This window comes from Sorex fumeus, unplaced genomic scaffold (genome assembly GCF_029834395.1).
Source record: "Sorex fumeus unplaced genomic scaffold, SorFum_2.1 ptg000226l, whole genome shotgun sequence".
Lineage (NCBI taxonomy): Eukaryota > Metazoa > Chordata > Mammalia > Eulipotyphla > Soricidae > Sorex > Sorex fumeus.
In genome coordinates, this window is record NW_026606283.1 from 1,129,501 (window position 1) to 1,154,510 (window position 25,010).

At 59.2% G+C, this 25,010-nt stretch overlaps 1 protein-coding gene across 1 annotated transcript in view; it reads right to left on the bottom strand.

The window, feature by feature from the left end:
• Positions 1-1,342: 1,342 nt before the first annotated feature.
• ADCY10 (adenylate cyclase 10) overlaps positions 1,343-25,010 on the bottom strand; it is a 50,490-nt gene continuing 26,822 nt past the window's right edge. Inside the window, exons 19-32 of the mRNA XM_056108601.1 lie at positions 23,239-23,517; positions 22,864-23,154; positions 20,734-20,800; positions 18,729-18,957; positions 17,405-17,512; positions 15,020-15,192; positions 13,413-13,569; positions 9,607-9,811; positions 9,418-9,514; positions 8,500-8,615; positions 6,390-6,507; positions 4,349-4,544; positions 3,400-3,588; positions 1,343-1,504 (exon numbers count right to left, since the gene is read on the bottom strand). Of these exons, the coding sequence (XP_055964576.1) occupies positions 1,343-1,504; positions 3,400-3,588; positions 4,349-4,544; positions 6,390-6,507; positions 8,500-8,615; positions 9,418-9,514; positions 9,607-9,811; positions 13,413-13,569; positions 15,020-15,192; positions 17,405-17,512; positions 18,729-18,957; positions 20,734-20,800; positions 22,864-23,154; positions 23,239-23,517 (2,387 nt within the window). The remainder of the gene's footprint in view (positions 1,505-3,399; positions 3,589-4,348; positions 4,545-6,389; positions 6,508-8,499; positions 8,616-9,417; positions 9,515-9,606; positions 9,812-13,412; positions 13,570-15,019; positions 15,193-17,404; positions 17,513-18,728; positions 18,958-20,733; positions 20,801-22,863; positions 23,155-23,238; positions 23,518-25,010) is intronic.

Below are 25,010 nucleotides of genomic sequence, written 5' to 3' on the forward strand. Positions count from 1 at the left end.
GATGCTGGGGATCTAACCCGGTTCGGCCGTGTGCCCTCCCCACTGTGCTATCGCTCCAGCCCTGCTCTGTCTTGTTTGGGCCATACCTGGTGGGACTAGGGAAAGCATGGGGCTCGAACTCAGGGACCTCGCGGGCGAGGGCTCTGTTAGACCCCGTGGCCGCCTCTCTGCCCCTCCGTGGCTTCTGGGAAGTGAGGCTGACAGCCAACCCTGGCTCGATTTAACCTGCTGTCCCCTCCTATTTCCACGACCACCCGGATGTGGGGGTCAGCACGGCAGACCCGGGTTGGATCCCAAGCACGGCCAGGAGTGGTCCCTGAGCCCCGCGGGCTGTGCCCTCCACCAGAACATATGGGACCCCAACCCCCGGCTGAGGCTCTGAGGCTTGGTGCCCGGGGCAGGCGGCACCCAGATGGTGCCCTCGTCACACATGAACTTGTCCCTACAAACGTGCCTCTTGCCACATCTTGCCGTTTGGGCCTTGGCAGGACAGCCGTGCCCAGCGCTGGAGACACGCTCGCTTGCAACCCACGCTAGGTCTGGGTTAAACTGTCACCCGCTCGGGCTAGCCAAGAAGGCGCTAGGTGGGGCCCCCGCGGGGTCCTCTTCCTGCTCCCCATCCCCACCCAGGGGAGGCGGGTTCTCTGTGGGCTGAGACCGGCTCAGATACCGGGGCAGAACGCACAGACCCCAACGCTCCATGCTGCAGGAGTCACACCCTCGGGGGCTGGGATGGGGGCAGGGGTGGGGGTGGGGCGTGGACGGGCCTGGGGGTGGGGGTGGGCGGGGGGAAGCTTTGTTCGTGCACACGTGCCCGGTTAAGAAGGGCTGGCCAGGGGCTGGAGCGATAGCACAGCGGAGAGGGCGTTTGCCTTGCATGCGGCCGACCCGGGTTCGATTCCCAGCATCCCATAGGGTCCCCTGAGCACCGCCAGGAGTGATTCCTGAGTGCAGAGCCAGGAGAACCCCTGTACATCGCTGGGTGTGACCCAAAAAGCAAACAACAACAACAAAAACAAACAACAACAACAAAAAAATGGAAGGGCCATCCAGGGGCTGGAGTGATAGATAGCACAGAGGGAAGGGCGTTTGCCTTGCTTGCGGTTAACCCGGGTTCGATTCCCAGCATCCCATAGAGTCCCCTGAGCACTGCCAGGAGTAATTCCTGGGTGCAGAGCCAGGAGTCAGCCCTGAGCATCGCTGGGTTGTGACGCGGGGGGGGGAAAAAAAAAGAAAAAAGAAGGGCCGTCCAGTCTAGTGACTTAGAAAAGCTCGTCCAGGATAATAACTTAGAAAAGATTGTCCAGTCTGCTGACTGGGCTGAGGCCGTCCAGGCCGCGGTTCAGCGAAGATCATCCAGTATGCTGCCTCCCAGTAGAAACTTGTTCTTCTGCAAGTCCTCGAGATTCACTTTCCCGGATATGACGGTTTCCCAGGACGGTAGCCTCATGATTATGTTCTGCCACTGGTCCAGGGCCTTCTCGGGGCTGGAGCACCACCAGTCCTGCTGGGACAGGCACAGGGGTGCTCGTGGGGGCACCAAGACCGCGGGGCCCAGAGACAAAGAATTTTTTTTTTCTTTTTGGGTCACACCCAGCGGTGCGCAGGGGTTACTCCTGGCTCTGCACTCAGAAATCACTCCTGGCGGTGCTCAGGGGACCCTATGGGATGCTGGGAACTGAACCCGGGTCAGTCACTGTGCAAGGCAAACGCCCTAACCGCTGTGCTATCTCTCCAGCCCCAAGAATTTTTTTTTTAAGTGGAGAGGAGGGAGGTCCCCACTTGGCAGTGCTCGGGGACCACACGTGAGGTGGTCAACTTCGGTCAGCTACATGGAAGGCCAGCACTGGCTCCTCCCTGCTGCACCCAAACTGCCCATCTGCGTACCAGGCACTGCGGGGGGGGGCTCCCCTTGGGGTCCCCATTCTAGAGGAGGGCCTCAGAGGGTGAGACACCCAGAGAAGGGGGCAGGAGAAGGAGCAAAGCTCCCCATGGCTGGAATCCGGGACAGCTGAGGAGCCTGGAAAAGCCTCAAAGGAAGGAAGAAACTTCCCGTCGGGGATCGGAGCCATAGGACAGTGGGGAGGGCACTGGCCTTGCACATGACCAACCTAAGTTCACCGCCTGGCACCCCACAGGGTCCTCTGAGCTCTGTCAAGAGGGATTCCTGCGGGCAGAGTCAGGAGGGAGCACGGAGCATCACCGGCTGAGACCAAGACGAAAAATGATCCTTCTGAGAGGGACAGACATAGAAGACATAGAAGACATAGAAGACATAGAAGACAGACATAGAAGGACCGCATTCATTTGCGGGATTAAAAAAAAAAGAATAGAAGGAGACTAATATCCATGACCAGGACAAACAAGGGCTAGGAGGACTCATCAGTGGTTGGAATCAACCACAGGTGTGTGTGGGGCAGAGGGCGGGTCAGATAGAGAAGGGACCAGGGTGACAAAAATAGCTGGGAAGGGTCAGGCTGGACAAGAGCTGAGGGTTCAAAGGAGGTAAAGGGATATTCCTGATAACCTTTCAGTATCTGTACTGCAAACCACAATGCTAAAAAGGGGGGGGGGGGAGAGACAGACAGACAGACAGAGACAGAGACAGAGGGAGAGAGAGACAGAGATAGAGAGAGAGAGGAGAGAGGGAGGAGAGAGAGAGACAGAGAGATACACGGAGAGAGACAAAGACAGGAGAGAGACAGAGACAGAGAGACACAGACAGAGAGAGAGACAGAGAATAGAAACGCCTGCCATAGAGGCAGGCAGGGGGTGGGGGTGATGGGAGGGAACCTGGGGACCCTGGTGCTGGGAAATGTGTCCTGGTGGAGGGACGGGTGTTGGACACCATATGACTGAAACCCAACCGTGAACAACTTTGTAGGGGTCTATCTCACTATGATTCGATTAAAAAAAAAACAACTTAATAAAGACAAAAATAAAATAAAAAATAAATTTAAAAGCTTCTTCCAGGCCTGAAAGATAGCCCAGTAGGTAAGGCGCTTACCTTGTCCGCGGCCGACCTGGGTTCGATCCCCGGCATCCCATAGGGTCCCCCGAGCACTGCCAGGAGTGATTCCTGAGTGCAGAACTGGGAGTCAGCCCTGAGCATCGCTGGGTGTGACCCAACCCAAAAAGCAAAGAAATATTAGTAAAGGTCTGGAGCAATAGCACAGCGCGGAGGGCGTTTGGCTTGCACATGGCTGACCCGGGTTCGATCCCTGGCATCCCACAGGGTCCCCTGAGCCCCGCCAGGAGTGAACCCTGAGTGCAGAGCCAGGAGTCAGCCCTGAGCATCCCCGGGTGTGGCTCAGAAAGAAAACCCTCCTTTGGGGGTGCCCCCACCACCACCACCTCAGGGTCCCCCAGCCCCTCCCCGCTGCCCGCGCCGGCGCCTGCCTTGTTCATGGCGAGCCAGTCCTTCTCCAGCACGTTGCCCTGGCGCTCGCTGAAGGACATCGCCATGCGCAGGAAGAGCTGCCAGCGCTCGCCGTCGCCTATGAGGATGCACACGTAGGACATGAGGTGGTACAGGCGCGGGTAGAAGACGGGCGCCGTGCAGTGTTGCGTCACCAGCACCTCCAGGCGCTGCGGGGACACAGCCCAGTTGTCAGCTCAGCATCGGGCATGCATGCGTGTGTGTGTGTGTGCGCGTGTGTGCGTGTGTGTACGCATATGTGTATGTGTGTGCATGTGTGCATGTGTGCGCGTATGTGCGTGTGTGTGTGTGTGTGCGTGTGTGCGTGTGCATGTGTGCGTGTATGTGCGTGTGTGTGCAATATGCATGTGTGTGCGTGTGCATGTGTGCGTGTATGTGCGTGTGTGTGCAATATGCATGTGTGTGTGCGCATGTGTGTGCGTGTGTGCGTGTATGTGCATCTGTGTGTATGTGTGTGTGCGTGTGTGTGTGCACACGTGTGGGCATGTGTGTGCACGTTTGTCTGCACGTGTGTGCATGTGTGTGCGTGTGTGCATGTGCACGCATATGTGTGTGTGCATGTGTGTGCGTGCACATGTGTGCGCACGTGTGCATGTGTGCACATGTATGCATGTGTGTGCATGGGTGTGCACATGGGTGTGCATGCGTGAGAGATGGGACTGATGTGACGTATGACACGTTTGCACACATCTGAGGCGTCATGTGTCCTGCACATGTGGTTTGTGCTGTGCACGACCTGTGGGTATGTGGACTGTGTGTGTGTGTGTGTGTGTGTGTGTGTGCTGTGGTGTGTGCCCTATCTGGCCTGGCCACCTGTCTGGACCCCACTGCCCCCGCCCTTGGCCAAAGCAAGCCCGAGGGATTTGGGGTGGGAATGAGCTTGGGGGTCAGAGGAGGGACGCTCCTGACCTTGAGGAGCTTCAAGCCGCTGTCCTGCGCGGTCTCCACCTGCAACTCGATCTGCTGCTGCAGGAAGAGCACGCGACCCTCCAGGTAGCGGCTGACCCCTTGGCAGTAGATGGCCGCGGGCGTCTTCCTGGGCACCAGGCCCTTGGCGCGGGTGGAGAAGACGTGAAAGTGGTTCCACTCCCGAAGTCGCCCGTACCTGCCCGGCAAACACACCCGACGACGTCAGCCTCCGCCCCTGGCCGCCCGCCCCCGCCCCCGCCTTCCAACTCCCCGAGTGCACCCCTCGGGGGGTTCCGAGCAGCCTTTTGGGTCCCACCCGGCGATGCTCAGGGCTGACTCCTGGCTCTGCACTTAGGAATTACTCCTGGCCGTGCTCGGGGGACCCTATGGGATGCTGGGAATCGAACCTGGGTCGGCCACGTGCAAGGCAAACGCCCTCCCCGCTGTGCTATCGCTCCAGCCCCACAGCCGAGGCTTTTGCACAAGACCACACCGGTCTCACACTGTCTCCTGGTCGGTGTTTCTTTTTATTAGATTTTTTCTTTTTGGGCTATACCCGGCGATGCTCAGGGGTCACTCCTGGCTCTGCACTCAGGGATCACTCCTGCTGGTGCTCAGGGAACCCTATGGGATGCCGGGACTCGAACCCGGGTGGGCTACGTGCAAGGCCAACACCCTCCCCACTGTGCTGTCGCTCCTGCCCCTGGCCTGTGCTGTCAGGGCCCCTGGGTCATCTGTAACGCAGAGTCACAGTTTTGGGCTCTGGCCTGGGCGATGGGTCCCTCCACACCATGGCAGAAGCCCCAAACCTGCATTCCGATGGCCTCAGGGCCCCTGTCCCGTGACAGGCTGGCAGGGAGGACCCCCGGGGTATGTTCTTGGCACCTATGCCTGTCCCGTGGACTCGGGAGCACTGGAGTATTACAAAACAAGCAAAGAGCAATTTTTTTGAGGGGGGTCCTCAGGGGCCACTCCTGGCTCTTTGCCCACTGACCATGCGCAGGGCCGGGGATGGAACCTGGGTCATCTGCAGGCAAGGTGAGCACCTTGGCCCCTGGGCTCCGGGCCTGTCTTCCCTTTTTTAAAGCAAACACCCTCATTAGCCTGTTCTTTGGGGATTCCGTGGCCGGGGCGGGGATGGGGGGCACCGGGGGCTCTGGGCTCTGGTCCACTGTCCACTGTCCTGTTGTTCATCGATTTGTTCGAGTGGGCACCAGTAATGTCTCCATTGTGAGACTTGTGACTCTGTTTGGCGTATTGAATACGTCACGGGTAGCTTGCCAGGCTTTGCCGTGCGGGCGAGATACTCTCGGTGTCTTGCCGGGCTCTCGGAGAGGGGCAGAGGAATCAAACCCAGCTCGGTCGGACTGGCTGTGTGCAAGGCAAACGCCCTACCGCTATGCTATCGCTCTAGCCCTGGTCACTGTCACTGTAACTATCCTCAATTTGCTCGAGCAGGCCCAGTAACATTGTTAGACTTGTTACTGTGTTTGGCATATCGAATACATCATGGGGAGCTTGCCAGGCTTTGCTGTGCAGGCGAGATACTCTCGGTAGCTTGCCAGGCTCTTCGAGAGGGGTGGAGGAATTGAACCCGGGTTTGTGGCATGCAAGGCAAACGCCCTACCCACTGTGCTATCGCTCCAGCCCGCAGCCCTGGTAAAGTTGCTTTTCTGTTTGTGGGGTTTTTTTTTTTTTTTTTTTTTTTTTGCTTTTTGGGTCCCACCCGTCGATGCTCAGGGGTTCCTCCTGGCTCTGCACTCAGGAATCATTCCTGGAGGTGCTTGGTTGACCCTATGGGATGCTGGGAATTGGACCTGGGTCGGCCGTGTGCCAGGCAAACGCCCTCCCCATTGTGCTATGGCTCCAGCCCCCAAGTTGAGGTGTTTTTTTTTTTCTTTTTTGAGTCACACTCAGCGATGCTCAGGAGTTACTTGGGGGACCATATGGGATGTCGGGGATCGAACCCAGGTCGACTACGTGCAAGGCAAATGCTCTACCCACTGTACTATCACTCTGGTCCCCCAAGTTGAGTTTTTACCAGAGCGCGATGCAAGAGTAAAGGCCCAGCAGGATTCCGCTCTGGTACTTGAGGATTTTGTTGTTCTCGTTCTCTGTGACGAACTGCAAGCACTCCTCAAAGCCCCTATAAATGAAGCCTAAAAAAGGAGAGAAAGGGCTGGAGCAATAGCATAGCGAGGAGGGCGTTTGCCTTGCATGCGGCTGACCCAGGTTCGATCCCCGGCATCCCATAGAGTCCCCCAAGCACTGCCAGGAGTGATTCCTGAGTGCAGAGCCAGGAGGAACCCCTGTGCATTGCCCCCCAAAAAAGGAGAGAAAGAGGTGCATTTCCCAAGAGGTGGAGCCTGGAGCTCCCACGGGGGGGCACCCCCTTCCACTGAGGAGAGGGGGACTGAGTTTCCTGAGTCACCGCGTGGATGTGGTGTCAGCCAGGAGAACATTGCCGGGTACGGCCCAAGGAAACAAAAGCATACAAGAAAGAAAAATCTCTCCCCACGGGCCTGGAAAAGGGGGCTTTCGCTCTTTATTATAACTGTTATTATTTTGGAGTTTGGGGCCACACCTGTTTTTTCAGAGCTCAGGGCTGACTCCGGGCTCTGTGCTCAGGGCTCAGGAGGCCCTATGGGATGCCGGGGATTGAACCTGGGTCCACTGAGTGCCAGGTCTTCAACATGGGAGCTTTTCTTTTTTGGGTCACACCCGACAATGCACAGGGGTTCCTCCTGGCTCTGCACTCAGGAGTTACTCCTGGCGGTGCTCAGGGGACCCTATGGGATGCTGGGAATCGAACCCGAGTCAGCCGCATGCAAGACGAACGCCCTCCCCGTGTGCTATCACTCCAGTCCCTGGGAGTTCAGTTTAAAGTCCATCTGCAGGGGCTGGAGCGATAGTACAGCGGGGAGGGCGTTTGCCTTGCATGCGGCTGACCCAGGTTCGATCCCCAGCATCCCATAGGATCCCCCGAGCACCGGCAGGAGTGATTCCTGAGTGCATGAGCCAGGAGGAACCCCTGCGTGTCGCCAGGTGTGACCCAAAAAGCAGATAAATAAATAAATACATAAATAAAAAATAAAGCCCATTTGCAGAGGCCGAGTGATAGCACAGCAGGAGGGGGTAGGGGCCTTGCATGCGGCCTATCCAGGTTCAAGTCCGGCATTCCATATGGTCCCCCAAGCACCGCCAGGAGTAAGCCCTGAGTACCGCCGGGTGTGGCCCCCAAACCAAAACCTGAATAAATAAAACTCACCCCCTAGCCTGAGGGAGAGTGCAGGGAGAGTGCCTTCCATGTGGATAACCACAATTCGATCCCCGGTGCCACAAAGGGGCCCCCAAACCCCGCCAGGAGTGATCCCTGACCACAGGGGCAAAAGTCAGTCCTGAGCACTGCCAGGTGTAGCCAAAAAATATGCCCCCACCACACCCCCCAAAATAACATTGGGGCCAGAGCGATAGCACGGTGGGGAGGGCGTTGGCCTGGCACGTGGCCGACCCGGGTTCGATTCCCAGCATCTCATAGGGTCCTCCGAGCACTGCTAGGAGTGATTCCTGTGTGTAGAGCTAGGAGGAAGCGCTGAGCACCGCCGGGTGTGACCCAAAAAGACAAATATATATCTAAAACATATAAACTTGTTGGCGCTCAGGCCCAAGGCCGTGTCTCTGGGTACCCTTTTGCACTCCTGTTCAGGCAAGAGGGAGCCCGCTGGTCCCTTGGGGTCCATCTGTCCCCTGACAGAATGAGGTTCCCAAATTGTCATCGTTGGGGCTGGAGCTATAGCACAGCAGGGAGGGCATTTGCCTTGCACGCGGCCAACCCGGGTTCGATTCCCAGCATCCCAGAGGGTCCCCCGAGCTCCACCAGGAGTGATTCCTGAGTGCATGAGCCGGGAGTCAGCCCTGAGCATCGCCAGGTGGGACCAAAAAAGCAAACAAAACAAAACAAAACAAAACAAAAACTCAAAAAACCAAATTGTTATCGGTGACCACAGGCCCTTTGCACATGCAGCCGGCCCTCTGCTCTCCCTCCTTCCCACCCCTAGCAGCCCCCAATCACACTCCTCCCGCGCCCATCTCAGAGCCTTCTGGACAGCAGGGGTGTGGGGGAGGGCCTGGGGGGTGCCCCCATGTCGCACCCGAGTAAAGCATGACGTCCATGCAGATGAAGTAGAAGAAGGCCTTGCCGTAGATGTGCTCCTCGGCCACGGAGAGGTCCCACAGCCAGCCCAGCACCTGCACCAGCTGTATGGATCTGCATGGGGCGGATAGAGGTGGGCAGGGTGCATGGAGAAGGGGGATGAAGATAGGGCGGGGGAGATGCAGATGGGGCGGGGGGGTTGGGGGGAGATGGAGATGGGGCGGGGGGGTTGGGGGGAGATGGAGATGGGACGGGGGGGTTGGGGGAGATGGAGATGGGGCGGGGGGGTTGGGGGGAGATGCAGATGGGGCGGGGGGTTTGGGGGGAGATGGAGATGGGGCGGGGGGGTTGGGGGGAGATGCAGATGGGGCGGGGGGTTGGGGGGAGATGGAGATGGGGCGGGGGGGTTGGGGGGAGATGGAGATGGGGCGGGGGGGTTGGGGGGAGATGCAGATGGGGCGGGGGGGTTGGGGGGAGATGGAGATGGGGGGATGATGAAGTCGGGGGCGGGGCTGGCCAGGTTCCGTTCTGTTCTCCCTCACACCCTGACTGCCGTGGTCGTTATTTGGGCTCACACCCAGCGATGCTCAGGGGTCCTTCCTGGCTCTGCACTCAGGAATCACTCCTGACGGTGTTCGAGGGACCCGATGGGATGCCGGGGATCGAACCCGGGTCGGCCGCGTGCCAGGCCAACGCCCTCCCTGCTGTGCTATGGCTCCGACCTGGGTGGTTGTTTTGGGCTCTTTGGATCCCACCCGGTGGTGCTCAGGGCTGACTTCCTCGCTCTGCCCTCAGGAACCATCACTCCTGGCGGTGCTCGGGGGACCCGATGGGATGCCGGGGATCGAACCCGGGTCGGCCGCGTGCCAGGCCAACGCCCTCCCCGCTGTGCTACGGCTCCAGCCCCTCCAAGTACCTGTTACTCAGGCAGAGACTCTGGCTCAGCCAGCAGAGGACGTGGCAGTGCCGGTCAGGGTTCCGGATGAGCGACCACATCTCGTGAGCTCTGGAGCCTGCAAGAGCCACGGTCCCGGTGTGATGGGGGTGTGTGTGGGGGGCGATCAGACCTGCCCGCCCGGCTGCCCCCCCCGCCCCCCGCTCCTACCCAGGTCGATGGCCAGGTCCAGGTAGCCCATCATGAACTTGGTGTAGCTCAGCGTGTCGGCCACGTGGGCCACGGCCTCCATGTTCTCGCCCTTCAGCGGGAGGGCCGAGATGGACTTCATGGCCAGGATCTCGTACTTGTTCCAGCCTTCCTGGTGGCCGGACAGCTGGCGGTGCAGTGAGTAGTCCAGGTAGGCCTTGATGATCTGAGGCAGGGACACAGAGCGTGTCCGCAAGCACCCGGGGACGCAGACGCCCCCGCGGGACTTGGCCCCTCTGGGCCGCGGCTCCCAGGAAAAGCTCCGTGGGCCTGCGAGGTTCCCACACTCCTGATGGTCTGAAGCGCCAAAACTTTTTTTTTAATTCTTTTTTTCTTTTTTAATTTTTATTAGTGAGGTACAGTTGTGGACTTACAATTTTTTTTTTTTTTTTGCTTTTTGTGTCACACCCAGCAATGCACAGGGGTTTCTCTTGGTTCATGCACTCAGGAATTACTCCTGGCGGTGCTTGAGGGACCATATGGGATGCTGGGAATCGAACCCGGGTCGGCTGCGTGCAAGGCAAACACCCTACCCGCTGTGCTATTGCTCCAGCCCTTGGACTTACAAATTTTTGGGCTTGGGTTTCAGTTATACAATGATCGAGTACCCATCCCTCCACCAGTGCCCATTCTCCATCACTTACTTTTTTTTTTTTTTTTAATTTTTGTTAGTGAAACACCATGAGGTACAGTTGTAGATTGACAAATTTTTGTGCCTGGGTTTCAACTGTACAATGATTAAAACTTTTTTTTTTTAATTTTACTTTTTGTGCCACACCCGATGATGCACAGGGGTTCCTCATGCACTCAGGAATTACTACTGGCAGTGCTCGGGGGACCCTATGGGATGCTGGGAATCGAACCCGGGTCCGCAGGGTGCAAGGCAAATGCCCTCCCCATGGTGCTATCGCCCCAGTCCCGGCCAAAATATTTTAATTCAGGTTTTGGAGAAAAACTTACCAGAGTTCAGGGTTTTCTTAACTCTGAGCTCGGGGCTCACTCCTGACTCTGTGCTCAGGGGTCACTCCTGACTTAGCTTGGAGCTCATTCCTGACTCTGTGCTCAAGGTTTACTTCTGATTCTGTGCTCAGGGATCACTCCTGACTGTGCTCAGGGATCACTCCTGATTCTGTGCTCAAGGCTGACACCTGACTCTGTGCTCAGGGTTTACTCCTGGACGTGCTTGGGGGACCCTCTGGGGTGCCGTGGCCAAACCAGGACTGGCCTTGTGCCTCTCTGTCCTTGTTCTGCCGTGGGACCTCACCCAGCCATGCTCCCGGCTCTGTGCTTGGGGGGGGTGGCGAGGGGTTGTTTCCCCATGTGCTCCAGGACACCACGTGTGCTGGAGGTCAACCCGGACCCTGCTCCTCTGCTCCTGGCCCAGTCTAGGGTCGCAGTGCAGAGAGAAGCCCGCTGGCTGGGCGTCAGCCCCAGGAGGAGCAGAGAGCACCTGCTCGCTGGGGGAGAGGCGTGGCTTCATGTTTTACTGTCTGCCTTACTAAAGGTAAAGGCCCTCCCGTTGATCGTCGATTTGCTCGAGCGGGCCCAGTAACGTCTCCATTGGAGACTTTGTTGTTACTGTGTCTGGCATATCGAATACTCTCGGTAGCTTGCCGGGCTCTCCGAGAGGGGCGGAGGAATCGAACTCGGGTCGGCCATGTTGGCCGCTTGTAAGGCGAACGCCCTACCCGCTGTGCTATTGCTCCAGCCCTTACTGCAACATCCAATTTGCTGTCATAGGTGTATGTTTGTTTCCTTATTTAACAACCAAGGAAGGTTATTTTTAGGTTTTTTTTTCTTTCCCTTTTACTCCTGGCTCATGCACTCCGGAATCACTCCTGGCAGTGCTTGGGGGACTCTATCTGATACTGGGGATCGAACCCAGGTCAGCTGCATGCAAGGCAAACGCACTCCTCCGCTATGCTATCACTCCAGCCTCAAGGAAGTTACTCTGGTTGATCTACTTTTGCTTGCTTGCTTGTTTGGGGGTCACACCCAGCTGACCTGGGTTTGATTCCCAGCATCCCATATGGTCCCCTGAGCACCGCCAGGGGTAATTCCTGAGTGCAGAGCCAGGAGTAACCCCTGTGCATCGCCGGATGTGAGCCAAAAAGCTTACTTCTGGTGGATTCAGGGTCCCTAGGGGGTGTCGGGGATCAAACCTGGGTCAGCCACATGTAAGGCCAGAGTCCCATCTGCCGGACTATTGCTCTGTCCCCTAAATTCTTTTTTTTTTTCCTTTTTAGGTCACACCTGGCAACGCACAGGGGTTACTCCTGGCTCTCTGGCTCTGCACTCGAGAACTACTCCTGGCAGTGCTCAGGGGACCATATGGGATGCTGGGAATTGAACCTGAGTCGGCCGCGTGCAAGGCAAACGCCCTCCCCGCTGTGCTATCGCTCCAGCCCCAATGTGTGTGGGGAAATTCTTTAACATTTTTCTTTTCAGCTTCTTTTTCTCATGCGTCCATGGTGGAACTTTCCAGAAGCATGCTTTGTGATGTATTAGCATGGCGAGAAGGTTAGAGATTGATATTCACCCTATCTTCTATGCGTCAGACATTGATTAAAAATAGAAGATTTGGGGCTGGAGTGGCAGTACAGTGGGTGGGGCATTTGCCTTGCACGTGGCCGTCCTGGGTTCGATCCCCAGCATCCCACAGGGCCCCTAGAGCACCACCAGGTGTAATTCCTGAGTGCAGAGCCAGGAGGAACCCCTGAGCATTGCCAGATGTGACCCAAAAAGCTAAACCAAAACAAAACAATGAAATTTTAACAATGGCTGCCCTTCTCACTAAAATAATAGGGCAAATTCATTTTTCCTCCTTCCCAATGAAGGTAAAGTAAAGGTAAAGGCCCTCCCGTTGTTCATCGATTTGCTCGAGTGGGCCCAGTAACGTCTCCATTGGAGATTTTGTTGTTACTGTGTTTGGCATATCGAATACATCACGGGGGGCTTGCCAGGCTCTGCCGTGCAGGCGAGATACTCTCGGTAGCTTGCCGGGCTCTCCGAGAGGGGCGGAGGAACCGAACTCGGGTCGGCCATGTTGGCTGCTTGTAAGGCAAACGCCCTACCGCTGTGCTATCGCTCCAGCCTTAAAATATGCATGGGGGCGGGGAGGGAGATATGCATCAGAAGCTGGAAAGATAGTCTGGTGGGGAGGGCATTTGCCTTGCATGTGGCTGATCCAGAATCCCACAGGGTCCCCTGAGCACCACCAGGAGTGATCCCTGAGTACAGAGCCAGGAACAAGCCCTGAGAATTGCCAGGTGTGGCCCAAAAAGCGAACAAACAAATATATATATATTAAATAAAAGAGGGCTGGAGAGATAGCACAATGGGTAGGGCATTTGCCTTGCATGCGACTGACCCGGGTTCGATTCCCAGCATCTCATATGATCCCCCGAGCACCGCCAGGAGTGATTCCTGAGTGCAGAGCCAGGAGTAACCCCTGTGCATCGCTGGGTGTGACCCAAAAAAGCAAAAAAAAAAAAAGTGCAGGGGTTCAAGTGCTTGACCCGAGTTCCATTTCCCGACACCCCCTAGGGTCCCCCAAACCCCACCAGGAATGATGATTCCTGAGTGCAGAGCCAGGAGTCAGCTCAGAGCATCACCGGGTGTGGCCCCCTCCAAAACAAACCAAGCCCAACCAAAAAAGACAGAAAAAAAAAAGACAAAAATGTTGGAGAGGAGCCCGTGGGTTGGGGGGGCAGCCCCTGGCCTCGCCCTGCGGGGGAACTGGAGGGGGGGGACACGAAGGCCCCTACCTGGAAGTCGTTCTGCGTCTCCAGTGCCGTGTTCAGCTGCATGAGGGCAGCCAGGGAACAGTAGTACTTGCAGTGGAAGAAGTAGTTGAGGCTGTAAATCCTCCAGAGGAGGGAGAGGCAGTTGGCCTGTTGGTAGAGCTGCGCCAGCCTCTTCTTCCTGCAGGGGGCGCCAGAGAGATCCCCATCACCCAGGGGCTCGGGACCAGGTGAACTGGTGGCTGTTCACGTGGTGCGGGGGATAGAACCTGGGGTGTGTCACCACCACCCAATGGAAACAGCCCCCACCCCCCGCCCCTGGAAGTGTCCCCTCTGAGGCTTCGTGGAAGGGACCTGAGGAAGGCTAGGTCTTTGTTTATTTTTTTTTCTTTTTTGGGTCCCACCCGGCGATGCTCAGGGCTGACTCCTGGCTCTGCACTCAGGAATCACTCCTGGCGGTGCTCGGGGGACCCAATGGGAGGCCGGGGATCGAACCCGGGTCGGCCGCGTGCCAGGCCAACGCCCTCCCCACTGTGCTGTAGTTCCAGCCCCATTTTTTTTTCTTTTTGGGTCCTACCGGCGATGCTCAGGACTGAGTCCTGGCTCTGCACTCAGGAATCACTCCTGGCGGTGCTCGGGGAACCCGATGGGATGCCGGGGATCAAACCCAGGTCGGCCGCGTGCAAGGCAAAACGCCCTCCCCGCTGTGCTATCGCTCCTCAAGCCAGATCTTGCGGATACACGGGATTTCCTCTCTCTCCTCCTTGTAATGGGCTGGAGCAATAGCACAGTGGGGAGGGCGTTGGCCTTGCACGCGGTCGACCCAGGTTCGATTCCTCCGCCCCTCTCAGAGAGCCTGGCAAGCTACCGAGAGTATCCCGCCTGCATGGCAGAGCCTGGCAGAGCACGGCAGAGCCTGGCAAGCTCCCCATAGTTTATCTGATATGCCAAAAAACAGTAACAAGTCTCACAATGGAGACGTTAATGGTGCCTGCTCCCATGAACAACGGGAGGACAGTGCTACAGTGTTAACAGTGCATCCTCGGAAATCTGGGGCATGCTACGCCCTCGTGGCCACAGCAGGGGGCGCTCACACGGGACTCTGCATCTCCAGCCTGGCGTGTATTTGCACACTGCCGTCAGGGTGGGGTCAGCTCCCAGCAGGACTGTATATTAGCGTGGTTCTGTGTCCCCCGGGCTGACTGCTGGCTCTGTTGTCAGGGATGGCTCCCAGGGGGGTTCGGGGGACCTTGTGGGGTGCCCGGGATCCAATCTGCATTGCCCACGCGCAAGATCTGTGCCTTAACCAGTTCTCTCTCTCCCTCCCCCCCCCTCCCTCTCTCTCTCCCTCTCCCTCTCACACACGCAGGGGCTACTCCTGGCGATGCTTAGCTGGTGTTAGGTCCAAGTGATGCTCTGGATGTGGGGGTCACCTGGGTCCTGAAGCCCGGGAGTGCTGGGACTGGACTCACACAGCCCTTGCTGAGCACAGCTGTGCAAACCCCAAGCCCCGAGTCGTGGAAGCCTGCGTGGTCCTGCCAGCGGCTTCCCCCAAGGCCCTGGGGCAGCCGGCCTGCTGTCTGGCTCGGGGCCTTGCAGCTGGGTGGAGGGGACTGAGACCCCGCCCTTACTTGGGGGGCGAGCTCTCCTGCGCCTGCGACATGTAGCGGAAGTGCCGATTCTCCTCCACGTGCAGTTGCAGGAACAGCGAGATCAGGTTGGAGGGGAAGGTGCGGTTGAGCAGCTGCAGTGCCTTGCGAAGCATCTTCTTGGCCAGGTCCAGCTGGCCCACGTGCGAGCAGACCTGCGGGAGAGCGCGGTCACCACGCTGCGCGCGCTCCGGCCTCACCGTGCGCGCTAACCACTCGGTGCGCCAGCCTGACCCTCCGAGGCGCGCTGACCACTCGGCGCGCTAACCATTGGGCCACACGGCGGCGCGGTAACCACTCCTCGCCTCCCGCCACCCTGCGGGCTAATCACTTGGCTCCCCAGCCTCGCCTCCCGCCACCCTACGCGCGCTAACCTCGCGGCGCTCCGCCCGCCAGCCGTGCGGTTCCAGCTAGGCCGTGCGCATTCCAGCCACGCACTGCGCCGAGCGCCGAGCGCGTCAACCACACTGTGTACCTGCCAAGCGTCGCTGAATGCACCAACCGCGGGTGGTCACGCGCTCGGCCAGTACTGGGCAAGTCTTCCCCAGAAAGAACTCTTAAAAGTGTGCAGAGCCGTGGGGGCTGGAGTGTTAGCACCGCGGGGAGGGCTTTGGCCTTGCATGCGGCCGACCCAGGTTCCATCCTTGGCATCCCGTAGGGACTCCTGAGCACCACCAGGAGTGATTCCTGAGTGCAGAGCCAGGAGCCCTTCCTGCCCCAAGGGACCCAGCCCGGGCAACCAACCTCCAAAACTCAACCACCACCCATGATCAAGGCCGCTCCCCACACATGCTCGGGCCGAGCCTCACACACGAGTGAACATATTCCTGGACACATCATAAGACACTCCCTACCCAGTCTCCATAATTCCCTGTGCCTGTCCTGTTGTTCATCGATTTGCTCGAGCGGGCCCAGTAACGTCTCCATTGTGACAATTGTTACTGTGTTTGGCATATCGAATATGTCACGGGGAGCTTGCCAGGCTCTGCCATGAGGGCGAGATACTCTCGGTAGCTTGTGGGGCTCTCCGAGAGGGGCGGAGGAGTCGAACTCGGGTCGCCCAGTTGGCCTCGTGCAAGGCAAATGCCCTACCCACTGTGCTATCGCTCCAGCCCCTTCATAATTACCACACCATATTGATGGGGTTCAGACAGTAGGCAACAAATCATAGAGGGAAATATATAAATATATATATATATGCATACATACATATTTTCATGGGCTAGAGCGATAGTACAATGGGTAGGGCATTTGCTTTGCATGCTACCGACCGGGGTTCGATTCCTCCACCCCTCTCAGAGAGCCCGGCAAGCTACCAAGAGTATCTCACCCCCCGGCAAAGCCTGGCAAGCTACCCGTGATGTATTCGATATGCCAAAAACAGTAACAAGTCTCACGATGGAGATGTTACTGGTGCCTGCTCGAGCAAATCGATGAACTACGGGAGGACAGTGCTACATATTTTCATATAGATTATACTAAAGCTCACATCATCCAAACTTTAACAACATATTAGTGATATCCTATAGAATGTCTTAATGGCTCCAGCCAAAATAGAACAATCTTCACACTGGTCCTATAGGAACGCTCTTTTGTAAGCATGTCCAGCAGTTCTTCACAACAGACAATACAAAATATATTCTTTTGGTTGTGTTTCGGGTTCGATTCCTCTGCCCCTCTCGGAGAGCCCGGCAAGCTACCGGGAGTATCTCGCCCGCACAGCAAAGCCTGGCAAGCTGCCTGTGATGTATTCGAGATGCCAAACACAATAACAGCAAGTCTCAAAATGGGATGTTACTGGGCCCGCTCGAGTCAATCGATGAACAATGGGAGGACAGTGACAGTGACGGTGTTTTGGGACAGGGCTTGGGATGGAAACATCCCGAATCTGGTGGTGGGAAGGTGTCATGGTGGTGGAATGGGTGTTTGAATATTGAATGAATGTCATCAAATATTGTGAAGGCAACTTATAAAATCAAACAATTTCGGGGCTGGAACGATAGCACAGCGGGGAGGGTGTTGGCCTTGCACGCGGTCGACCCGGGTTCGATTCCCAGCATCCCATAGGGTCCCCCGAGCACCGCCAGGAGTAATTCCTGAGTGCATGAGCCAGAAGTGACCCCGGTGCATCGCCGGGTGGGACCCAAAGAAGCAAAATAAATAAATAAATAAATAAATAAATAAAAATAAAATTTAAAAATTTAAAAAAATAACTGGGGTGCAGCCAGGGGCTTGCAGGCCAGTGACGCAGAGACTGGGGGTTGAGCAGGGGCATGGGGAGGGGATGGGGGGCTGTGTACTGCTGCTTCTGATGGTGTGTGTGTGTGTGTGTGTGTGTGTGTGTGTGTGTGTGTATGTGGTTCTTACCTGGCCTTTGAGGCTGTAGAATGTGGCCAGCTCAAAAGTCTGGCTGGATGATTTTTTCTTCTTGAAAAGTCTCAGCAACCTCTCTCCCTCGTTCAGGTAGATGGAAGCCTGTGGAAGTAGGAGATGGGGGCGCTGTGGGGTCCAGGAACCCCAAAAGGGCGCCAGCAGGCCCCGCATGGAGGGAAGAGGAGCGGAGTGGGGGGCGTCGGTCCCTCCGCCCCAACCCTGCGTTAGGGCGGGCTGCATTGGAAGGGGGCGCGTGGTTCCCATGAGGTAAGCCCCTTCCCTCTGAGGCTGGCTCCCATCTCACTGCCCCGAGTGCAAGCCTGGAATGTTCTAGAACTTTCTAGAACTCTGCCAGATTCCTGCCCTATTTCCTCCTTTGGCCATTGCCCCCACGGCCCTATCCCCACGTCACCCGGAGAGGCCAGCCTTTCCTCCTGGGCTGCGGATGAGCCCAGCCAGCATGGCCGGGAGGGGAGGACATGGCGGACAGAGCCGGGATGGAACCCCGGTCAGCTGCGTGCCACTGTCTCTTGGCCCTGCTCTGCTCTCTCCTCGGTGCTCACTAAAGGCTTGTTCCTGTGACTTGGTCTCTTCACAAAAGCCTGAGGCAGTGCAGGAGTCGGGACCGTCCCCCGGCTTCATCAAGAAGGGGCACCCCCTTATCAAGAAGGGGCACCCCCTTTTAAATTTTTAAATTTTTTTAGTTTTTGCTTTTTGGGTCCCACCCGATGATGCACAAGGGGTTCCTCCTGACTCTGCACTCAGGAATTACTCCTGGCAGTGCCCGGGGGACCCTATGGGATGCTGGGAATCGAACCTGGGTCGGCCGAGTGCAAGGCAAACCCCCTCCCCACTGTGCTATTGCTCCAGCCCCATTAAATTTTTAAAAAAATTTTGGGGGGTCACCCCCTTATCAAGAAGGGGCACCCCATCAATAAAGTGCACCCCCTTATCAAGAAGGGGCACCCCCAATCAAGAGGGGGCACCCCTATCAAGTAGGGGCACCTGTTATCAAGAAGAGGCACCCCCTATCAAGAAGGGACACCCATTTATCAAGAAGGAGCACCGCTATCAAGAAGGGGCACCCCCTACCAAGTACGGGCACCCATTATCAAGAAGAGACACCCCCTTATCAAGAAGGGAGACCCCTTATCAAGAAGGGGCACCCCCGATCAAGAAGAGACACCCCTTATCAACAAGGGCACCCCCATCAAGAAGGGCATCCCTAACCCCGTGGCTTGGTCTCCGGAAGCCCCTGGGCGGCACAGAGTCGGGGCGCCGTGTCCTGGCCTAGGCCGCCGCGAGGGGCCCCCCTCACCGTGTAGTGGTCCCCCAGGAAGACGTAGGCGGACGCGATCTCCAGGAAGTAGTACAGCGCCTTGTTGTTCTCGCCCAGGGCCAGGAAGTGCTGGGCCAGCGGCTGGAGCACAATCTCCAGCGTCTCCTTGCACTGGCACGACTCCAGCGGCATCATGTCCTCCGACTTCTTCATCTTGTCGATCACCCCGTCGAAGTACTGCAGGATCTTCTCCCGCGCCTTCTGGAAGCTGTTCCCAGAGGGGGCAAACAGCACTCAGGGCTGGGCCAAGGAGGGGAGAGGAGAGGAGAGAAGAGGAGGGAAGGGGAGGGGAGAGGAGGGGAGGGAGGGGAGGGGAAGGGAGGAGAAGGGAGGAGAAGGGAGGGGAGGAGAGAGGAGAGGAGGAAAGAGGAGGGGAGGGTACGGAAGAGGGGAGGAAAGGGGAGAGGAGAGGAAGGGAGAGGAGGGGAGAGGAGAGGAGGGGAGAGGAGGGGAGGGGAGAGGAGAGGAGGGGAGAGGAGAGGAGGGGAGGGGAGAGGAGAGGAGGGGAGAGGAGGGGAGGGGAGAGGAGAGGAGGGGAGAGGAGGGGAGGGGAGGGGAGGGGAGAGGAGGGGAGAGGAGGGGAGGGGAGAGGAGGGGAGGGGAGAGGAGAGGAGGGGAGAGGAGGGGAGGGGAGAGGAGAGGAGGGGAGAGGAGGGGAGGGGAGAGGAGGGGAGGGGAGAGGAGGGGAGGGGAGAGGAGGGGAGGGGAGAGGAGGGGAGGGGAGAGGAGAGGAGGGGAGAGGAGGGGAGGGGAGGGGAGGGGAGAGGAGGGGAGAGGAGGGGAGGGGAGGGGAGGGGAGGGGAGAGGAGGGGAGGGGAGGGGAGAGGAGGGGAGGGGAGGGGAGGGGAGGGGAGGGGAGGGGAGAGGAGAGGAGGGGAGAGGAGGGGAGGGGAGGGGAGAGGAGGGGAGGGGAGGGGAGGGGAGAGGAGAGGAGGGGAGGGGAGGGGAGAGGAGAGGAGGGGAGGGGAGGGGAGGGGAGAGGAGAGGAGGGGAGAGGAAGGGAGGGGAGAGGAGAGGAGGGGAGAGGAGGGGAGGGGAGAGGAGAGGAGGGGAGGGGAGGGGAGGGGAGAGGAGAGGAGGGGAGAGGAGGGGAGGGGAGAGGAGGGGAGAGGAGAGGAGAGGAGAGGACAGGAAGGAAGGGAAGGGGAAGGGAGAGGAGGGGAAAGGGAAAGGAGGGGGAGGGGAGAGGAGGGGAGGGCAGAAGAGGGGGAGGGGAGGGGAGGGGAGGGAAGAGAAGAGGAAGAAAGGGGAGGGGGAGGGAGAGGAGGGTGAGGGGAGAGGAGGGGAGTGGAGAGGAGGGGAGTGGAGAGGAGGGGAAGGAGAGGAGGGAAGGGAAGAGAAGGGAGGGGAGAGGAGGGGAGGGGAGGGGAGAAGAGGGGAGGGCAAGACAAGGAGGGGAAGGGAGGGAAGGGGAGGGGAGGGGAGAGTAGGAGAGGGGAGGGGAGGGCAGAAGAGGGGAAGGGGAAGGGAGAGAAGAGGAGGGGAAGGGAGGGGAGGGGAGAGGAGGGGAGGGGAGGGAGGTGCTCTTTGGACGGAAAACATCTCCAGAGCAAACCCAGGAGGCCGAGGAGATCCTCGTGGCCAAGGGCCTTGCTCTGCGTGTGGCCGACCCCAGCTTCGTCCCTGGCACCACCTATGCCCCCCCAAGCTCAGCCAGGGTCACTCCTGAGCACAGAGACAGGAGCACCTTCCATGGACCGCTAGGTGTGGACCCCCAAAACCCCACCTTCCCCAAAACCCCCTAACAGAAAACTCCAGGCTGGGACGCAGGAGCTGGTCCGGGCCGTTCCAGGAAGCCAGGCGGGCCGAGCAGAGGGCCGGGGTGCTCCTTGAGCACTGCAGCAGGGCTGGCAAACGGAACCAAAGACAGACAAGGAGCCGGGCCAGGCCCCGCGCCCCTGCCCTCGGAGGCAGCTCTGGGCCCAGCTGGACTGGCCCACATGGCAGAGCTAATGTCCAGCGGTCAGCACGTCCAGGCCGGTACCTCATGTCCTCGGTGAACTCCAGCTTCCTGGGATCCTCCGTTTTGGAAGAGGTGACTTTTTCTTCCTCTGCAAAATAGGCAGATGTCGAGGGTGACTCGGGGGTTGGGGGGTGACCCAGGAGTGGTTTTTATTATTTTTTTTGGGGGGGGGGAACATGCCCCAGCTTCGTGCTAGGGAGGTAACTGTGCCTGGTGATGCTGGGAATCGAACCCGGAACCAGCCCACTGCCTGTCTCCTGGGCCCCGTGGCACTGTTCAGGTGAAACTTGAGCTTGGCTTGAACAATTAGATCCTGCCAACTCGTGCTCCCCGCCAAGGTGGCTGGACCCTTCCCGGCCCTGGGGGTCCCCGAGACAGCTAAGGACGATGGGGACAGCCCCTGACGCCTGCACTGTTGCTGAGTCCTTCCCGTGGAAAGAGAAGGGGCTGTTGATTGGGTGGGGGGCAGGACGCCCCTCCCCCTCATATACCCGGAAATACGTGGTGCTAAATCTTCCGGTTTCTGGGGGAGGGGGGCGGGTTGTAATCAAGGAAGAGGCCTCAATTCTCAGTGCCAGGTGAGTGATGCCCTCCCGTTTGGGAGAACAGAAAGAGGAGGGTCTTGGGGCTGGAGCGATAGCACAGCGGGGAGGGCGCTTGCCTTGCACGCGGCTGACCCGTGTTCGATTCCCAGCATCCCCTAGGGTCCCCCAAGCACTGCCAGGAGTGATTCCTGAGAGCAGAGCCAGGAGGAACCCCTGAGCATCACTGGGTGACCCAAAAGGTAAAAGGTAAAGGCCCTCCCGTTGATCGTCGATTTGCTTGAGCGGGCCCAGTAACGTCTCCATTGGAGACTTTGTTGTTACTGTGTCTGGCATATCGAATACTCTCGGTAGCTTGCCTGGCTCTCCGAGAGGGGCGGAGGAATCGAACTCGGGTCGGCCATGTGGGCCGCTTGTAAGGCGAATGCCCTACCCACTGTGCTATCGCTCCAGCCCAAAAAGAGGAAAAAAGAAAAAAGGAAGAGGAGGGTCTCTCTGTGACCCTACATTCCTCTGGGGACCCAGGGGCTCCCCACAGCTCTGTGTCTGCATGTAGGAAAGTCTACCTCAGCAGACGGGCTGGCTCTCACTACCTTGTTTTTTTTGGGGGGGGTGTGGGTGGGGGTTTGGTTTTGGTTTTTGAGGCCACACCCAGCTGGGGTCACTCCTGGCTCTGTACTCAGGGATCACTCTTGGCGGGGCACAGGGGACCCTATGGGAGGCTGGGGATCGAACCAGGTGGACCACATGCAAGACCAGCGTCCTGCGGGCTCTCCCCATCCCCTTGATTTCATTCTGGAGACCACACCTGGCAGTGCTCAGGGAGCACTCCTGGCAGGGTCCATGGGATGCCGGGGATTGGACCTGGGTCAGTCCGACAACCTTCTTCTGATCATCTTTTTTGCTTGTTTGTTTGCTTTTTGGGTCACATTGGATGATGCTCAGGGTTTCCTCCTGGCTCTGTACTCAGGAGTCACTCCTGGTGGTGCTTGGGGGAACCCTATGGGATGCCGGGGATCGAACCCAGGTCGACCGTGTGTGCAAGGCAAATGCCTTACCCGCTGGGCTATCGCTTTGGTCCCTTCTATTTTTTTTTTTTTTGCTTTTTTTGGTGTCACACCTGGCAATGCACAGGGGTTCCTACTGGCTCTGCACTCAGGAATTACTCCTGGCAGTGCTCGGGGGACCCTATGGGAGGCTGGGAATCGAACTCGGGCTGACTGCATGCGAGGCAAACGCCCTCCCCGCTGTGCTATCGCTCCCGCCCCACCCATGGCCCCTTCTTAGCATCTTTGGTTCCCGAGCTGTGGTGCCTCTGACTTGTGTGTGCCCGCTCACCCCTAGACCCCCTCCCAGGCCTCCGGATAAACAGGGAAACTTAGCTCCCTTTCCAGTGCTCCCCAGTTCTCCAAGAACAGAGAACCGTCTTGAGCCGGGGAAAGTGAGGGCTGGCTTTCAATGACGCCTCTGGGTTCTGAGTGGCCCAATGGAGAGGGGCCATCCGTCCTCCCCCTCCACGTTCCCCCAACTCCCTTTCTTCCCTGCACACCCCCCTGCATTCCCAGGCTCGGGACCCCTTCCCTCCCCGCCCCCAGCCCAGGCGCGCTACGTTGGAAGCCTTGGGACATGGCCATGTGGCGGATGGTGCCGATGTCCAGGGTGTTGAGGCGGATGTCCACGATGAAGTGGTGGAAGGGAACGAAGTCGCCGCTCAGGCAGTGGTCGCAGCGGCGCGCGTCCTCCTCCAGGAAGCGCGCGCATTTGAGATGCAGTTCCCGCTTCTGGTGACTGAGCCACAGCTCGTAGGCCGTCTTCTGCATCACGGGCTTGCAGAAGCGGATGATGTGGCACTCGATCACCTCGTTCTCCAGCTCCCGCAGCTCCTCCTTCTCGCCCTGGACTGGACAGCGCGGGAGGCCGCTGGTTCCCGGACGCGATGGGGGGCCCGCAGCCCCCGCCCTCGCACCCGGGAGGCCCCACTCACTGATGCCAAGCGCCGGCCGCAGCGACAGGGAGCGGTGGTGGACCTCGGCGGAGGTCGGGTTCTGCCGCAGCGCCAGGCGCAGCATCCGGCCGTCCCGGTAGCAGCCGAAGACCTTGGACTTGACGAGCTTGGCGAGCGCCTTGATCATCATCTTCATGTTCCAGCACGGAAGGATCTCGAAGAGCAGCTCGGTGGTGAAGGTCAGGCCCAGGATGGCGGCGCAGCGCACCAGCATCTGGTGGGACAGGCTCATGCTGTCGAGCTGCACCAGCGACACTTCTGCGGGGCGGGACGGGCGGGACGGTCAGAGCCCCGCAAGCCCCGCACGCCCTGCCCCGCGTGCGCCCAGACCGCGTGCGTGCGTGCGTCCAGCCCCACGTGCTTGCGCCCAGCCCCTGCCTCCATGTCCCCAGCCCCGCGTGTGCTCCTGGCCTGTGTGTGCCCAGACCCACGTGCGCCCAGCTCCAAGTGCGCCCAGCCCCTGCGTGCATGTACCCAGCCCCGTGTGTGCGCCCAGCCCATGTGTGCCCAGACCCACGTGCGCCCAACCCCGCGTGCGTCCAGCCCCATGCATGCACCCAAACCCACGTGCGTGTGCCCAGCCCCCGCGTGCATGTACCCAGCCCCGCGTGTGTGCGCCCGGCCCGCGTGAGCCCAGCCCCGAGTGCGTCCAGCCCCGTGCGTGCACACGGTCCCTCGTGTGTCTAGCTCCGTGCGTGCACCAGACCCACGTGCATGCGCCCAGCCCCCGTGTGCATGCGCCCAGCCCCGCGTGTGCGCGCCCTGCCCACGTGTGCCCAGACCCACATGTGTGAGTCCAGTCCGTCGTGCGCCCAGCCCCATGCATACACCCAGACATATGTGTGTGCGCCCAGGCCCACGTGCGCCCAGCTCCAAGTGCGTCAGCCCCGTGTGTGCACCCAGACCCACTTACGTGCGTGCGCCCAGCCCCGCGTGTGTGCGCCCAATCCCGCATGCGTCCAGCCTATGCGTGCGCCCAGACGCACGTGCGCGCACCCAGACACACATGCATGCGCCCAGCCCCGTGTGTGTGCGCCCGGGCCCACGTGCACCCAACCCCGCGGGTGTCTAGCCCCATGCGTGCACCCAGACCATGTGTGTGCGCCCAGCTCCTGCGTGCATACACCCAACCCCGCGTCTGCGCGCCCGGCCCACGAGCGCCCATCCCACGTGCGCCCAGCCCCAAGTGCGTCCCACCCCAAGTGCGTGCGAGCGTCCAGCCCCACGTGTGTGCATGTGCCCAGCTCCGTGCATGCACCCAGCCCCACGTGCGTGCGCCCAGCCCCACGAGCATGTATCTAGCCCCGCGTGTGTGCTGCTGGCCCACGTGTGTCCAGACCCACGTGGGTCAGCCCCAAGTGCGTCCAGCCCTGTGGTTGCACCCAGACCCACGTGTGTGCGCCCAGTTCCTTCGTGCATGTGCCCAGCCCTGCATGTGTGTGCCCAGCCCGCGGGTGTCCAGCCCCGTGTGTGCACGCAGTCTCGCGTGTGCCCATCTCTGTGCGTGCACTCAAACACACGTGCGTGCGCCCAGCTCCTGCGTGCATGTACCCAGCCCCGCAAGTGTGCGCCCGGCCCACGTGTACCCAGACCCACGTGCGCCCAACCCCAAGTATGTCCAGCTCCATACGTGCACCCAAGCCCGTGTGCGGGCGCCCAGCCCCTTCATGCATGTACCCAGCCCTGTGTGTGTGCGCCCAGTCCTGTGTGTGCACGCAGTCCCGCGTGTGCCCAGCCCCGTGCGTGTGCCC